The sequence below is a fragment of the Thunnus maccoyii genome, chromosome 9 (genome assembly GCF_910596095.1).
Source record: "Thunnus maccoyii chromosome 9, fThuMac1.1, whole genome shotgun sequence".
Lineage (NCBI taxonomy): Eukaryota > Metazoa > Chordata > Actinopteri > Scombriformes > Scombridae > Thunnus > Thunnus maccoyii.
Window position 1 is genome coordinate 18,121,013 of NC_056541.1, and position 17,604 is coordinate 18,138,616.

Consider the following 17,604-nt stretch of genomic DNA (forward strand, 5'->3'; position numbering starts at 1 on the left):
ATTGACACTGAATATTCATACAGGGAAAGAAAGATACAGGTGTCTCTTCATTAATATTTATTATAACACATAAAAACACATGTTTTAAATCAGGGACTTGACTCACTTTATCTCAAATGGAAAATCCCATCCTGCTCTGTGAGTATTGCTGTCACTGTTGCTCCCTCTGCTTGGTTTAACATCACCAGCCTCCAGTTAACAAGTTTAGGACTAATCATCAGGGTTCATGAGAGGGGTTCTGGAAATAAACTACAAATTCAAGGGAAAGTAACAAAGGAAAATGGGAACACCAAAAGTGCAATTACATGTTTCGGTGCACCCACTTTTCTGCATATATTGTACATCTTAATTTAGAATAATTCACTTTTAATTCCTTTGGACAACAATGTGCACTTTACTCTCACTCTGTATTATTTTTAAAAAAAAATCAATGAGGGTTTTATTGTGAAGATTGTGGCCGGAAGTCATATTGATTATGTGTGGCTTGACTCTGATCTGAGGACTACAAGTCCTCTGGGTTCCCTGCAGTCATAGTGCACTAAGGAGGCTCCCATTAAGACCAGAGAATCACTGCCTTCACCACAAATGGGAAACCACGACATGTTTTAGAGATACTCATGTTGCCTGCTGCAGTAAAGAGTTCGGCTCCAATGGATTCAAACTAAAAGCTATAGACAGTAACAGACAAACACATACAGTTATGTTTGAGTATTATGTGTAATGTGCCATTGTTTACAGTTTGCATTTTCTCCTTTTATGATCTTATTTTAAGAAAATAATCTCCATCTATTTTGTGATCACAGCAGAAGCATTTCTGGTGCTCTCTTCAGAGCCATTACATGCAGGCGAGGGGTCAGTCTAGCATAGCTTAATTTTGCTAATTAAGCCCACAGATGATGTCCAGAGAAAAATCCGCATTAGGCAAAATATCTATCCTTATGATAGATAGATAGATAGATAGATAGATAGATAGATAGATAGATAGATAGATAGATAGATAGATAGATAGATAGATAGATCTGGTGGCACCTTGACCCAATGATAAGTGGCTTTTCCATTTTAATATTAAAGCTCGTGACTGGCTGAGTGTCCATTGTGTGGATGTTACCCACACAGTCATCTTTCAGATCAATTGATGTGCTCCCTGTCACACTGGCTGAAGACACACAGAGACATACACATACCAGAAAAAGCCATTACAGTGCATTTGTTTTGACTCTGGTTATATTGCGGCAAAACAGAGAAACGTGTGAAAATTGCAAAGCATCAAAATGCACCAGAAATGGACACTAAAGCCACTGGCAATGAAAGGGTGCTGTCCGCGGTGCTGGAGCGCCACTGTTCATCATTCACCGCGTTTCTCCGCTGGTGGACGTTGAGTCGAGGCTTTGTACGGGATAGGATGTATGTGTGTGTGTGTGTGTGTGTGTGTGTGTGTGTGTGTGTGTGTATGTGAATAGAGGGGGAGGTTTGGGACGGAGGGGGGCTCCCTACCGCAGGGAGCGCGGTTGAATCACCGAGCGCGCCTCCGTCGGATCTCCTCTTCCTGCCGTCACACCCACTGCTCGGTGTTGTGGGTTCACCCCGTAGAGAAGGGGAGGACCGACGGCACACACAGCAGCAGAGAGTGCTGCAGTGCGAGCGCAGCAGGGGACTCGGAAGCGGAGAGAGAGAGAGAGAGAGAGCAAAAAAATATATACACACACACACACACACATACAATCATCAGCAGCCTTATTGCCGAAACTTGGTCTATGGAGAGATCTGCAGCGGCACCGTAGCGACGAAGGCCGACATGGAAGAGTATTTGCGGAGGGTCCAGAGCAGACTCGGGGTGAGTTGAGAGCCTTCAGCGGCGTTAACACCAGGTTGTGGGTATAATGAATGAGACCATGACGGAGAGGCTGACACTGCTGTGCTACAGGCTGCGTTCTTGTTGCTGAAAAAGCGCACTGCAAAAAGCCTCTCACGTCCCTTCGGTCCCCCCCAAGCACCTGTAGATCGACAATATGACAGTACATGGGAAAGGAAGACGTGTGTGTGTGTGTGTGGCCCCATACAATAAGCTCGTTGTGTTTACAGGAACAGCGTGTGAATTTGAATGAGGAGCTGATTTCTAATGAGGGGGAGGCGTGACATCAACAAGTTTAGCCAGAGGCTATCTGGCTGCTCTGCAGATACTGACTCATAATTTGCATTTGATCCAGGACTGAATATCTGTTCACACATAAAAAAAAAAGCCTCATACAAATACTTAACAACCCAATTTATATAGGCTAAATGACTGTGGAGCAACTGTGCAGCAGTATTTTGTGTCTCTGGGGCACACATACTTGAATATAGGTAGCAACAGATATGTGGTGATATTCTTTTTATATGTCTGTGTATTCTCGGCCTGTACACATTTAGTCTGTATGGAGTGTTATGCAGCACTCGCACAGATGTTTACACCAGGGAGCCTTGCATGGATCATGCACATGCCCCGAGGCCATGGGCTACTTTGGACCCCTTGAAACTGCTTTTTCTACATGTGCGAGTTTAAGTATCATGACCACATTATCAGTTGTAATATATGGCCTGGATGATATGTTTCAAAGGCTGTGAATACACGTATATCACCTTCTGACAAAGAGTATTTGTGATGACTCAGTGGTCAGTTCATATTGGCATTGCTACTCATGAGGCATCTTTGCGTTTATATTTTGGCTGGCTTCAATATGGTGTATTGTTTTATTTTAATTTGTCTGATGAGCATAGAGCATGCTTGCCCAGGTATTTATCAATGCCAGGAATTGATCACAAATGCCTTTATGTCCTGTCTGCCACAAAAGAGCACACATTAGCGTTATTATTCAAAGACTTTTATACAAATTAATAGTAATGATTTTGTTGTTTTTCTTACAGAATTAACACCCACGTAAACACACTAACAACAAGACAGGGCAAATTTGATTCACATGCACGCGTCCACGTTCACTGTACATGGAAACAAGCAGTTGCAATATTATTTACTAATGTTTTTCCAATTAGATGATCTGATAATCAGATAATCCTTGAATGTCACTTTCAATTAATGCCATCAGCAGTTCCATCTCTTTTCAGGCAATATAACCAATTAATTTGTTTGTTTGTTTAAAGTTGCCTATATAGTATTGTGTAACAGGGAAAATCCACTCCTAAGCATATTGTTATCTATGAACCTGATGCTGTTAGTCATTCACAGGGTAGGAGCCACAGCTCAGATAAGTATTTCACAGAAAGTCCAAACTTTACACTTTATGGCAATTACATAATCATCTGTCAACAGTCAAGTATAAAGTAGAACATATTGAACTTAAACATGAACATAATGATTTTGAGTTGGAACGATATATAAGAGATGTTTACACCAATGTGATGTACAGTTTGTTGATACTACCCGGTTTATGTGCTTCTAATTGCTACAGTATTCAGAATATTCAGTTTATTCATTTAAACAGGTGTCAGCACAATACAAACACGCATACATGAACAGCCTATCTGACATGAAATTTAAAAGAGGATAAGAGCTTGCATCCGGGCTGTACTTCACATTAAACGCAGGGAACATGGAGGAGACAAGAAGATCAAAGATGCAAATCCTCAGATCAGAGCACAGCAGGGTAATTGGGTGATAAGGAGGGCAACTGATGAGTGTTAGGGAGGTTGCAGATAAAGTGTAACACATGTCATGATTAACAACCACACACACATACACACATATCAGATCATGGGCACTTTTGGGGACATTACATAGACTTAAATTCATTTCCTGTAGACTTACCCTAACTATAACCACTACTTGCCTAACCCTAACCCTAATTTTAATCACTGACCCAAAAATCTGCTTTTTCCTTCTTGGGGACACGACTTTTGTCCCCAGTTGGACAAGCTGTCCCCAATTAACTGATCTTAAGCCTGAAATTTGTCCCCAATATTAGCCTATGACAGAGCACACACATGCATACACACACACACACACACACACATTTTATCTCTCTCTTCCAGCTCTCCAATATAAACTCTGATGATTCACTTTTTGCTGGCTACTCTCGACTCTCTCTCTCACTCTCACTCTACTCTCTAGATGGCCACCATCCAGAACATCCATACCTCTAATTGGCCTGGCTCTTAGTGCTCACTGAACTTATATTCTTTCTCACTCAGTTTTCCTCTGCATAGCTCTACCGCTCTCCCTCCTTCACTCTCCCATCGTTTGTCATAGAGATGAAGCAATGTGCTGAGTGGACTTCCAGCATCTGTCCCTCTCAGTCTGCACACTAACACACAAACAAAATAGGTTTTTAGGACCAATTTGGTTCTGGCTTTGAATTTGTAAGCGTCTAGAAGTCTCTGCCTGTGCTTATTACAGAAATATCATTCAAAAGAATATGTCATTTTCAAAACTTATGGCTTGGGCTACATAGTTATTTTTTGTAAATGTTTACAACATGACATAATCCTTGAGACATAAAGCAAACGGCTGGATTAAAAAGGTCCCAATTGGCTTCACGTTCAAGGTTCCGTGGGCAATCCTGAAGTGTGATCATTTAATTTAATTTAAATGCACGACTAAACCAAAAAGAAATTTTGAAAAGGCAACATGCTCGGACTACCATGAGCTTTATCAATATACTGATTGCATCCTTCATAAGTTTAAGAAGTTTAAGAAGTCTCCTTCAAAGGTTTATCAGGCATATTTCACACAAACTGCTTTACCCTTTTTTAAAAAAAAAAAAACAAAAACAACAAATTGTGTAAATTATACTGCAATACCTGCATTAGATGTAATGAAAATGACAGATTCCTAAAGACTCTTTGTGAAAAGTGTTGTGGCAGCAAGAAGCATTTGTCTCTCATTCTCAGTCCAGGTCTTTTCTATTTGGAGTTTTTGTATTCTGCAGCTGTCAAGAGGATTTGCTCCAGGTGCTCCCACTGTCTACAGACACACAGTTCAGGTGAAATTGAGACTCCATAGATATGATTAGTAGTGATGTCTGTGTGAGCGCTGCAATGGACTGGTGAATTGTTCAAGGTGTTTCCCGGATTTCCACCTTATGTGCTCAAATTCCAGTTGCCCCAGTGGTTAAAAAACACAAATGTAAACATGTAGTGTTTATGAAATACATTTAAAGATCGTGTTTAACTGTTTCACAGTTTTTATATGAAGAGCAATTACTGTAAGCAGTAAAATCTCTTCAGTTCCCAGTGATATTTAGCTGAAAATATAAATTGAGGCAGCTGGTCATCTAAAAGAGATTCATAATCCCAAACTGGCCGGCAGTGATTGAAAGATAGAAATTAGAGAGGAGATGAGAGGAGAGGAGAGGAAAGGAGAGGGCTTGAATTTGGTGAGACAGGGAGATAGAGCTGAGTGAGAGAGAGCACTCAGATTGAAGGATATCAGATGGGCAATGCATGCTCGTGCACACACACACACACACACACACACACACACACACACACACACACACACATACACACACAGAGATGTTCTCTCGCTGCAGTAGAACAGACAGTGAGTGGCCTTTTCTCCTGCTAATGCATCACTTCCTTTCTCTGGCTATCTAGTATTGATTTATTCTCCCTCTCTCCTCTATGAAGGGACTGGCTGCAGACCTCCTCCTCTTCTCCTTCTCCTCTTTCTGTTCTCCTCCTCATGTTCTCTCCCTCCATTTTCACATCTCCCCCCCTGCTTATCTAATTCCTCCCTCCTTCTTTCTCTTTCTTCTTCAGTATCACACTTTTTCACCTGTCTATCCCCCATTTTCGCCGCTACCCTTTTCCCCACCTCCTCTACATGTCTGACTTATCAATCTGGTGCCCATACTCCATATATTTCAGCCCTCTTTTTCATAAGCATTTTCAATCTCCTTGCCCTCTTTCCTCCAATCTCACTGCACTCCCTCTTTTCACATTCTCAGTCTAATCAACGGCCTCTAACCTCGTTCCTCCCCTCCCTCCTTGTGTTTCTCACTTCTTCTCCTTTCATTTTATGTATCCATCTGGCCCCATTGGTAAGGCCCTATGGACAGAAACATGACACTAGCTCCATTCCTTACGCATTATTACCAGTATTTTATTCATCTATTGGTAGCATTAAGCTCCCTTAAATTACCAGACCCCATTATATATTTGACATGTCAACAAATCTGCTAAGCCTTAGCTAAGCTTCTAGGTTGAGAAAGCAGGATTACCCAATTAAATAAAAGTAGAAAGTCATTACTCAGCACATAGTGCTCTTAAGAGCATGTATTCAATATTTTAACCCATAATCTACACGTTCACATAACTGCTGAACATTTTACAAAGCACACTTTTGGTTTGTAGACTGATTTTCTGCACATTGCAGGTGTGAATGTGTGTGAATGAGCTAGTGGGAAGAGGTTGTCCCTGAAAAAGAGAGTCTCAGGGATACTTTCCTGGTTGAATAAAGGTTAAGGCAGCCATTTGCTTCCATTATTAAGAGTACAGTATGAAATCGACACACAGAGACTTGAAACCTGCTTAAAACTAGTTACCAGTCTCCATCAAAGTTAACATTAGGTCTCCTTTGTTTAAGATGTGTAGAAGATTGTCCACAAGGGGAAGATGTTCTGAATATGAATCTGATATAATAAAGGAAAGTTATAGCAGCAGTTTAGACGTGCAGATGTTTCAGTATCGCCACCCACAAACTAGGAGAGTAGTAGCTGCTGCAGTTTTAACAGTCCCGCCCTGCAGACTGGTTTTTTGCAGTTTTTTTAGTTCCTCTTCAAAGTCATATAATCCTTTTTACAACACACTTGTTTGCTTATTGTTTGCATTTCAGGTTTCAAATTCCAGCAACATTATTTCAATATGAACAAAGCTCTATTTACTGCTCTGCAGGAGCGGACTGTTTTGTAAATCCCAGATGTTTGCATGTCTTTAACGCAGCTTCATTTTCTCACAATGATGTTGTGCTTTCCTTTGAAAAAAAAGGAGTGACTACTCGTTCACCGTGATGAGAGGAACTCAAACTAAAACCATATCGTCATCTTTGGACAATGGCCAGTAGTACTGTAAAGTACAGTATGCAGTTTGTAGCCAATGGCCTAAAACATACAAAACCATTTGTAAGGTGACTAGCTAGTTTGTTATGTTGATATGATTTATCCATATTTGTGATGGATTTCTTGTAGTGTGAGAGAAAATTGAATAGTAGTTTATCATTTGATGTATTTCTTGTATGTATCATACATGTTACAAATAGTGCTCTTAAGTTTAGTTTAGTGTTAGTTTGTGTTCCACACCTTTTCCAAATGTCTTCATGTTGTCTATTCTAAACTTAGTTCTCTGCTGTGTAAAATGAGACAGTTGAGTGTTTAACAGTTAGTTTATTCTGTTGTACTTTTGTCTGAGCCAGTAGTAAGACAAATCCTAGTTATGCAGACTTCTATGCGTCAATCTGATAAGCCTTTAGAGGATAGTGTTGTTTGTTCTTAATTTAGTATGGTAGCAATGTTATATTGTGATGCTATTTGATGCATGCGTGTGTGCTGTCATATAAGGTCGTGAAGAAAAACTGTTCCTAGGTTAGTTGAACTCTTGACTTTTGTTTCAATCTGGGGGTTGTTTACTAACCTGTAACGTTAGCAATAGATGCTTCAAATTCTGTATAATAGTATTTAAAGGACTGGTTGAGTGCCAACTTTTCAGACAAAGAAAAGATAGCTAGGTGGTATGCATCTTTGTCTCCAGAAATATAATGCATTGTACTTCTGATTGTATTATTTGATTACATTATTTCATAACCTGACAATGCTCTCTTTGCGTGTTTATTGAGTGATCAAGCAATTTTCCACGAGAGTAGCCATATCTGATTCCTAAATAACTGAATAATTTTTAGAGAGTATATCAAATCGTGCACTGAGTTCTCAAGGTTATACCACTTCAAATTAGTCTTGACACACTCATACCAAAGTTATTTTGCCTTGAGCACAAACCTGGTGTGTCCAGTTTGGAAGAAATGTAGAGGTTATAGTGGTAAAACCAAGCTTGTGGCTAGAAGGATGCCAGTTTGGGCTAGCCAGGAAACATGAATGACAAAAGGCTTCTTACCTGTCTTTGTTGCTGTAAACCTGCTTTTTATCCTCCCGTGCTCCATGCGCTCCCAGCTTCCCACAACCCCATTAAGATGAGCCACAGATAGACCTGCTATTCATTGAATCCACATTTTGCTTCTTGATTAATGGCACAGACTGCAGGGAAGGCTTGTACCTTTGGTGTTTCAGCTCATCTGTTTTAGATAAAACAGACTGACACAGAACACCCAGTGCAGGATGAAGATTGTGGGTGATTTTGAGAAATAATTACAGAAGATGATTGTGCTGTTTCATTTGACTTCCAGTAAGCATACTGTAATTAATGAGGAAGCATGTCAGTAAAGAGGAAGCCTCATTTCTATAATGATGTTTTGAAATTCTAAGATGTTTTAATAGTTTTTTTTCACATTCTAACAAAGACAGATGTGGACAGGTGCCCAGTGCCCTCACATATTTTTTCAATAAATACCAGTATCTAAATACCAATGCTGGAATCAGACCATAGAAGTAGGAGTATGGTTTTATAAAATATCTGCCATATTAAAATCTAATAGTAAGAATCTCATTCAACGGATGGATGAAGAAACTTAATTTTCTGCCTTTTTCAACCAGAAATGAATGTCAAATCTCTGTAATGGAGCTGTCATTAATGTCCACTTAACCTAAATTAGGAGTGTTTGTCTGCATTGTTTAGTGGAATTAATGGAACTCATCACTCCTCTGATAAAGCGCGTTACTCTGAAATTGCAGTGACAAAAGTTTCCCTCCCTAATTTTCAACCGCCGGTTTGCTACAAACGATTATATCTCTAGTGTGTTGCATATTGTATATATAGTATTCTCTTTCAAGCATGGGCTAAACCTCACAGCACCATGATTTAATTATTAATGCATAGTGTAATTTTCAAAATGCTGCAGTCATCTAACACGGTCATACTGGCTGGAGGAGTTTCAAGTTATATCATTATGTCATCTATCAAATCACACACTAATGCACAGTGCTGTCACCTGCTTCCCTTGTTGGATGTTGGAAAACATCACTGAATGATATCCGCCAAGCATATTTAGAAGTTAAGAAGCTACTTAGCCACAGACACACTAACCTTGTATGATTGTGTGTGTTTCCAGGCAGATGCATCAGATGATTCCATCCATGCTGTTGTAGGCGGACCAGAGGCAGATGTTGACACTGTGGCCGCAACACTGTGCTTAGCACTACACCTCAGCCAGGTAACATGGGTTCTGTCCATTTGTGTGCACATGTTTTCTACTTAAAATCAAACTTTTTCAGAGGTTTAAAGAGTCAAATCAAGCCATGGCAGTTTTATTTATATAGCCCAAAATCGCAAATCATTAATTTGCCTCAAAAGGTTTTACAATCTGTACAGCATAAAAATCTTTTATCCTTAGACTCTCAGTTTGGATGAGGAAAAACTTCACACAAAAAAACCCATGAAGAGAAAAAAAGAAAAAACCTCAGGGAGAGCAACAGAGAAGGGATACCTCATCCAGGATACAAAATTATGCGATAGATGTCATATATACAGAGTAGACAGATGTAGCATCAGAGCAATACGGAGAAACAGAATGATAATATTAGCTAAATAAAGTGAAAACATATAGAATATGGATCAGAAAAGATGTTGAGCTTCCAGGTGCAGGACCTAGTATTTGAGCCAACACTTATAAAGTGAATGCATATTGTCAGTTTTTACTTTAGAAACTAAAATAATGGGTTAGATACAAGATTGGGTTTACACATTGATTTTTGTATGAATCAGAATATATTTTTTGGGCTGTAACCCTAAGCGAACATATACACAGACCTGATATATCTCCCCTATATCATGTTTTATGGCTATCATGTTAACAAACAAATCTGTACTTGCACATTGCTGTTTGATGTGTGTTAATGTTTCAGGCACAAATCCCCTCCTTTTCATGTCTCAGAGTACTGAATGTTTCCCCCAAAACTTCATTTTTCAGAGTACCAGTCATTTGAAAACTGAGGACATTTTATGGCTTTTATCTGGCTGTTTGCCCAGTCAACCGCTATTTTTATTGAAATATATGACATAGAATATAGATAGAGTAGAAAATACGACACAGCTTGCATTCAATATAAGCTAAAGTGCTACCTTGGCAGCTGTATTTTTGATTAACAGAGTGGCAGTAGGGTGGAAAATTTGCCTGCATCGCCGATGTATGAAGCGAAATACACCAAAAAGTGTTAAACATGGTCTACTGTTAATAGTTAAATGAAAAAATAATTAATCTGAGAATTTGATCTACTTCTTTGTTTCACTATAAACATAAATATACTTTCACTTTAGTGGTGAGACCTAGTTAAAGTTTTAGTATATTACAAATATATAATTATCAGAACTGTGGGTACTTTTTGGTGCAATTGTGGATCTATACAGCTTTATATTTTAAATGTAAATCTAATCATATGTCATGCATTATAAACCATTTGATTGATTTACTGTGTTTGAACAAGCTTGTTTTTAATCTCAAAGTGTCTCTGGTTTCATGTATTGTCTGTTTGCTCCAGAGGGAGCCGGCAGGTGGAGTGTGTGTGCCGGTGCTGTGCGGCCGGCGATGTGATGCTGTGTTGCCCGCGGAGACGGTGAGGTATCTGCAGAGTGTGAAAATTTGTGAGAGCTTGCTGCTGTGGAAGGAGGATGTAGATCTGGTGAAACTTCATCACACCAGAAAACTCTCTCTCACACTGCTAAGAGATGGACTGTTAGACAGGTAAACACACTCACATATGCAAATCTTATCATCGGGTCACTTTGTACAGTTTCATCTGAACAAACTACAGTGAACAAGTATCGGTGTCAAGTATTAGAGCAAGAATCAGTTTCCACTACAGCTACTTTTTTAACTGCTTTATAGAAACACCAGGGAAGGTATTAAAATCTTACCTGGAAGTTTATGTTTTATCAACACTGATTAATATCTGTACAAGTAATCCTGAAATACACACACACAAACACACTCAGTTCTGGCTGGGAAGTCTGTATTTTTTTATGCAAAAATGAGAGTGGGTGTATGTTTGGTTGTGTATTTCAGGCCTGTGTGTGTTCATCCCTCATGACCCAAAGGGGAGTTGTATTTATGCAAATGCCTCACAATCATCGCTCTTTCCCTTGCAGCCATCCATATCCTCTTCATCCCTCCCCCCCCTCGTTCTCTCCCTCTCCCAGCTCTGAGTACCACACTCTGGAGTCCTGCATCCTGCGAGTGGTCCATCACGACGGGCAGCAGGACGCAGAGGATTATGGGGCATCGTCCGCAGTGACGACAGTCGCCAGAGAGATTCTTCAAGAGGCAGCAGAGCACATCGGAGCAGCGCTGAGGGAGACTCTCGGAGGTGAGGGAGGCGCAGGCGCCCCCCAGGGGGAGTAATGGGGCGATGAGGGAGGACACACACAAATCCCCTGACATGACTCGCTTAACACCCACCAGGAGAGATGAAGAAAGTGAGAGATGTGGGGTTGTGAGTGTGAGTGTGAGTAAGGAAGAGTGCAGAAAGACACATAATGTGACTATTTTTTTATTTAAGTTAGTTTAATCTGTTAAGTTGTTTCTGTTTTTATGCCTCCATGGTGACAGCCGTGGCCGGAGGCATTATGTTTTCAGGTTGTCTGTCCCATTCTCATGAACGCGATATCTCAGGAACGCTGTGAGGGAATTTCTTCAAATTTGGCACAAACGTCCACTTGGACTCAAGAATGACCTGATTAGAATTTGGTGGTCAAAGGTCAAAGGTCAAAGGTCAAGATCTCTGTGACCTCACAAAACACATTTTTGGCCATAACTCAAGAATTCATATGATAATTATGAAAAATTTTCAAACAAATGTCTAATAGGATAAAATGATGAAGTTCAAAGGTCAAAGGTCAACTTCACTGTGACATCATAATGTTCTGCAAAAACACTTTTCTGGCCGTTATTCAGTACCATAACTCAGGAACAGAAGGGGAGATTGTGACCATATTTCACATTTGGTCGGGTACTGAATTGCTAACACTAATCTTAGGTGCCCACCTTGAAACTGTGGTGATTATATAGATCTTCAGTGCTGCAGGGTTGAAGATTTGTGTGAAGCGTCCATGTTTTAGGATTTGTAGCTTCTTTGCAGCAACATCCATATCTAAAGCATAGTCTCCTGTCATGTTCTTTCAGAATCAGCTTTATTGGCCAAGCATGTGAACATATACAAGGGAAATACACTTAATACCTTTTATTAAGTTCCTTCAACGTTTGCACTACAAATATATGAATCTGGACAGACATGGATGCAACAACTCCAACAAAGTGTAGGGGTGTGTGTGTGAATGTTGTTAAGGTCATACAGTCTGCCAAACAGGTATTCCAGTTGTTGACATTAAGCAGCCTGCGTGAAGGTTTGGAAGCAGACATGAGTGATCTCTGGTCAATGCTGCTTTTCTTCTCTGCTGTCTTTCACTGTGATTTACAGATGGGCAGTCAGACAGAGAATGGACCGATAGTGAAAGTGAATTAAGGTGGATGTAGTGAGAAGAGCAAAGTAAAGTCCAAAGACATAGACAGAAAAAGAGAGCTGATTAGAGCAGGAAAATGATGTACTGTATGTAGTCCAGTTCTCATATTTCTTTGCTAGAGTGCTTTGGACAGTGCATTTTAAGGTTCATTGATTCCTAAAGAGGCCAGTAGCTCAACTCTTAAGCTCAGTCAAATGGAAAATACTACCAGTGGATGTACTGTACTTTTTAATGGTTTTATATAGTGAACTGACCATTATCTAACAGCATGCAGCTTTTCTTGATAAACCTGTCCTGTTGTTATCAGCAGAAGGAAGCAACATGATCCCTCACATCTGTTCTGTCATAATTGTAATTTGTAAATATCTTTTTCATTCAGGCACTGGGAGGTCACAAAATTGTCAAATTGCACTTCAGATTTTCCTCCAGAATAAATGAAGATGATGTACTAACTATGCATTGTACTGTACATCTTCTTTATATAAAGGAGACCAGTGACTGTGTACAAACAGTATAAAGTCTAACCCTTTACTGAACTTCCCCCAACAAATACTCAAAAAATGCCCTGATTGCAACTTTGTGTTCAACCATTTGCAATGGCATAACAAGACAATGTCAATCTACAGACCTTTTAACCTGGGGCTGAACTCAACAGAAGGGGTTAAAAGGTCATTCAGTAATTAATTACTTGTATTGACCAATATTGGCAACCAAGGCTTTACAGCAGCATTGACAGGTCTCTGGAACAGCATACAGTGGACTGAAATGCACATAAATATAAGGGGTCATATCTTCACCATGAAGAATAAATGAGCTAAATAATGCAGTACTCAAGAAAAACAGTGAATAAAGAGATTATATCTTAGAAGGCTAAACAATATTTAGTGTAACTGGCTCTAGATCAAACTGTGTTGCAATGCTCGTTACTTGCCCTACACCAGCGGTCTTATTACGTAGCCCCTGACATCCCAAAACATAATATTTTGTTTGCACAAGTTATTCTCTTGTTTGCACAAGATCTTATAATATCTGGTTATAGTACTTGTACTCACAAAATATTATCTTGTGCTCACAAGATGAAAAAATCTAATTTTTCAGGAACCTGGGGGCTCTGTGTCTTGCAGATTAGTCTTTGAAAACCAGAAATTCATCAATGGCCTCAGCAAACATACTGTCATTTTGAGCTTAATTATTGAACCTATGTGAACATTTGAAGAAGAGTGTGCATGCTGCATGATACCATGTTGAACACAACCGAGCATGTATATGTGTTTATGTGTTTACAGAGGCTTTACGGCTACAAAGTGAAGCTCAGTGTATCAAACATGGCCGTCAGTCAGTACAACTGGAGGCACTCATGAGATCCTTGGAGCAATTGAGTGATGTCACTGCGAGTCAACAGGATGCGGCGAAGCTACAAGGTGCATATTTGATTTGGCAGAGTGGTTATGCTTTAATTAATCACAGCAGAGTTTGAACGTAGGAGAGAAAGAGAGAGAGAGATGGGCTCACACCCACTTCCTCCACTATCATTCTCATTACATTTCATATAAGACGTACACTGTACTACAGCAACAGGTGTAACATCAACTATAATAGACTCTATCCATGGCAGATATTTTGAATTGTAATTGCTGGAACAAATGTAAGCAATAAAATTAAAGTTGGCTCATGAGTCATGGGCCTGGAACTGACACACCTACATGAAATGCAGCCATGATTAATGTTATTAATTACACCTGTGCTTTTTCCAGCATATCTCCTAACTTCAGCCTGGTTAGAGGTCTGATTAGCCAGAAAACAAATATGTGGGTAGACTGTAGGGACTTAAAACTAAAAGCAGACGCATTCATCATGATGCAAAGTCCTTTCACTTACCTCTCATATCTGGAGAGGGCATTCACGCGTATGTTTTTTTCTGTCTGTCGTGAAATCGTTTTGTATCCTTTGGTGTGTGTCTTATATATAACTGTTAGTCCTCTTGTTCTATGCTGTTGTTTATGTGTGCTGACGGGATGTAGACTTGGAGCAGCTGCTGTCCAAGGAGCTGAAAGAGTTTTCGGACGGAGAGATGACCATAGCGCTAACCTCAGTGACCTCAGACGAGGAGGTGAGTTTCCATCTTATAAAAAAGCTTAAAATGATTCCATTTGGCTTCATTTCTGTCATTTAAAACATAAATACAAAGGCATGTGCTAACAGAATTTAAGTTGTTCTTTTTTTTTTAAGACATCATTTTTCTGAATAAGACATGTCTGACCTCATTTAATTTAAGGTCAGTTAAACTCAGCTGTGGAAGACAGAAAATCCAAGAACGATTAAGCTCATTTATTTGAAGCTCAGTTGATGAATCATGTTAACTGAGAGACCGAAAGAGAATTTTAGGTTCAGATAAGTGTGCTGACATAGAAATATTAATACACTTATCATCTCAATTAAAGGTCTCACTAGTCTGACTGGTTATAATTAATATATCATGGTGATTATGTGAGACGTAATGCAGTTTAATACCATTTCTTCGTTGTTTTCAAAGAAGCTCATAATAACTTTTAGCTGCAAGAGAGACAAAATAAAACAATGTTTCTTTTTGAAAAAGTTACTTTTGATGGCTTTGATGGTTTGGATACATCACACCTGCACTGTCTGTGTCATTTTGGGGGCGGGGGTTGTTATGGAGGTAGTAGGAGCCCCTCCGATGTTGTGATGTTCTGCATTTGGATGAGATGCAGATGGAGGTCTGAGAGCCTCAAACACAACCAGGTATCACGTCGCTCCCCACTGATATCCTAAAATCCAACACAGACACACACACAGACACACACACTCAGACATGCACACACTTTCACACACAATTGTGTTCACGCCTCTATCTCTCTATCTCTGTCGCTCTCTGGTTCTTCCTTTTTACTTCACATTTGTACATGCACACACACACAGACACACACAGACACACACACAAACACACACACACACAGGATGCTTTAAGCCTTTAAGCCTACCCCTTGCTTTTCTTCCCGCTGCAACTTCTAATGTGTTCACCCGCCACCACCACAACCCCCCTCCCCCCCAAAAAAAATCATTCATTATTTCTTTTATATCTCCTTCTTACTTCAAAAGACCATTTTTCTCAGCGACTGCCTAGTGTGCAGTATTAGGCTATGTGTAAAATAAATGATGTCTGTAGCCGTAGGGGTATGGCTCTTCCTCCCCCAGAAAACTACCTAACGTCCAAGGAACATTAAACACCCAGATCCTCGTTTAGCGAATAAATAACCATTCATTTGAATGGCTTTGTGTGTGTGTGCACACTGGACTTTCTGTGCATATTTTACCAGCGCTGTGCCTACATGCTGTGTGTCAGGAGCGACGGAGAGAGAGGGAGAGAGAGAGAGAGAGAGAGAGAGAGAGAGAGAAAGAGAGAGAGAAAGAGAGAGAGAGAGAGAGGCCCCATTAGAGACTTAATATAGAATAAATGGCCAGGGGCCTGTGTGTCGCCAGCGGACCCTCCAACTCCACAGCGTCATGGTGGGTTACTAATGACCTGAGATCGGGCTCCAAAATGAACTCCTTATATGCATGTCATTTGCAGTGTGTATATATTTATATATTATTTTTTAATTGTGTTTGAAAAGAGAGCAAAACGGTATGAGAATCATTTATCGAGGGGGCTTAGGGAAGTTCTGCCTTAAATGATTCTTTCCAGAAAACTAAATAAATTAGATTCAATTAGTCTGTAATGGTTTATGTGTTATGTGTTTGTCAGAGTGTGTTTTCTATCTGTGTGTGTATGTGTGTGTGTGTGTGTGTGTGTGTTTGACAGCAGTTAAAGAGGACAGAGTTAGATTTCTGGGTAAAAAAAAAAATTGTTGTGATTGCCTAGTTAGCAGAAGAAAAAGCCTCAGAGTGTGTGGTGTAATGATATGGACACATTGTATAGATTGACTAATGTATTTTTGTATACTGTACAAACATACATTAGTCAGTCTGTGTGCTCCTCTATTATGGGATAGAAACGTGGAAATGAACATTTCATTCATTTAAAATGGCCTGTCTGGATGTTCCTGTGTATCTGCTCATCAGCGTGTGCTACATTTGAAGCTGTAAAGGCAAATTTAGTTCCTCAAACTGTATTTTCATGATTGGCTAAAAAATAAAAATACTGTCTCATACCATTAAAAAAAGTTTTCTGTGGTGCTGCATATGAGCAACAATTAAATGAATTTGTAACTTTCTGAAACTAATGTGAGGGTATAATGCTTTTTTGTAAATTCTGCATACATAGACACATCCTGTGAAAGTGGTGAGCAACATATTTGCCATGCAACCCTAGTCAGCTTTATTGTTTGCTTTACAGCATATTGTAAATATTGTTGCATTCAGTATTCCAGTTTTCTGAACCATAAGAAGACTTTTCTGGCTGTCGGTTATAGTGATTTCTTGTTCTTTAATTGCCTTATTATGTGCAGTCCACACATGTTGTGTCATCTGCTCTGTTAAGGTTCTGTGTGCAGTATTTCTACTGTCCAGAAACCTAATATGCAAACTGTATCAGCTAAGGTTCCTGAACTGTAATGACTGAAATAAAGTTAACAACTCAAAATGCATAGGCTCCAGACATTTCCGCATTCAAAACACTGGTTTTATTGTTGTTTGAATGCTTGAAGCTTGAATTTCCACTGCAGACTCACACAAATGTTTGCTCACTGTTGCATTTCTATGCAAACTATGAGCTTAGCTGACATTTGGTATCTACGTGAATAAATAACATGAGTCATACTCTGTAAACGAGACCTTATGAACATGCTTCCTGTATGGCCAGCTGTACAAAATCCCTAATATTTGCTGAGATTTTAGGTTAGTCCTTTCTTGTGGAATGAAATACCAAGAAACAAAAGTAGTTGGTAAACCTTTTTAGGAGGAATTATCATCAACCTTTGATCATTCATAGTTACCATTTTTGTATACTACTACTCTTGTATGTGATTTTTT

The 17,604-nt window shown here is 39.6% G+C and overlaps 1 protein-coding gene across 3 annotated transcripts in view; it reads left to right on the forward strand.

Moving 5' to 3' along the window:
- Nucleotides 1–1,569: 1,569 nt before the first annotated feature.
- Nucleotides 1,570–17,604, forward strand: part of LOC121904411 — a 42,298-nt gene continuing 26,263 nt past the window's right edge. For all 3 annotated transcript variants that reach the window (XM_042422155.1, XM_042422156.1, XM_042422157.1), the window contains exons 1-6: nt 1,570–1,834; nt 9,212–9,313; nt 10,638–10,840; nt 11,296–11,462; nt 13,902–14,036; nt 14,637–14,725. In XM_042422155.1, coding sequence (XP_042278089.1) covers nt 1,796–1,834; nt 9,212–9,313; nt 10,638–10,840; nt 11,296–11,462; nt 13,902–14,036; nt 14,637–14,725 — 735 coding nt within the window. In that variant the 5' untranslated portion in view covers nt 1,570–1,795. The remainder of the gene's footprint in view (nt 1,835–9,211; nt 9,314–10,637; nt 10,841–11,295; nt 11,463–13,901; nt 14,037–14,636; nt 14,726–17,604) is intronic.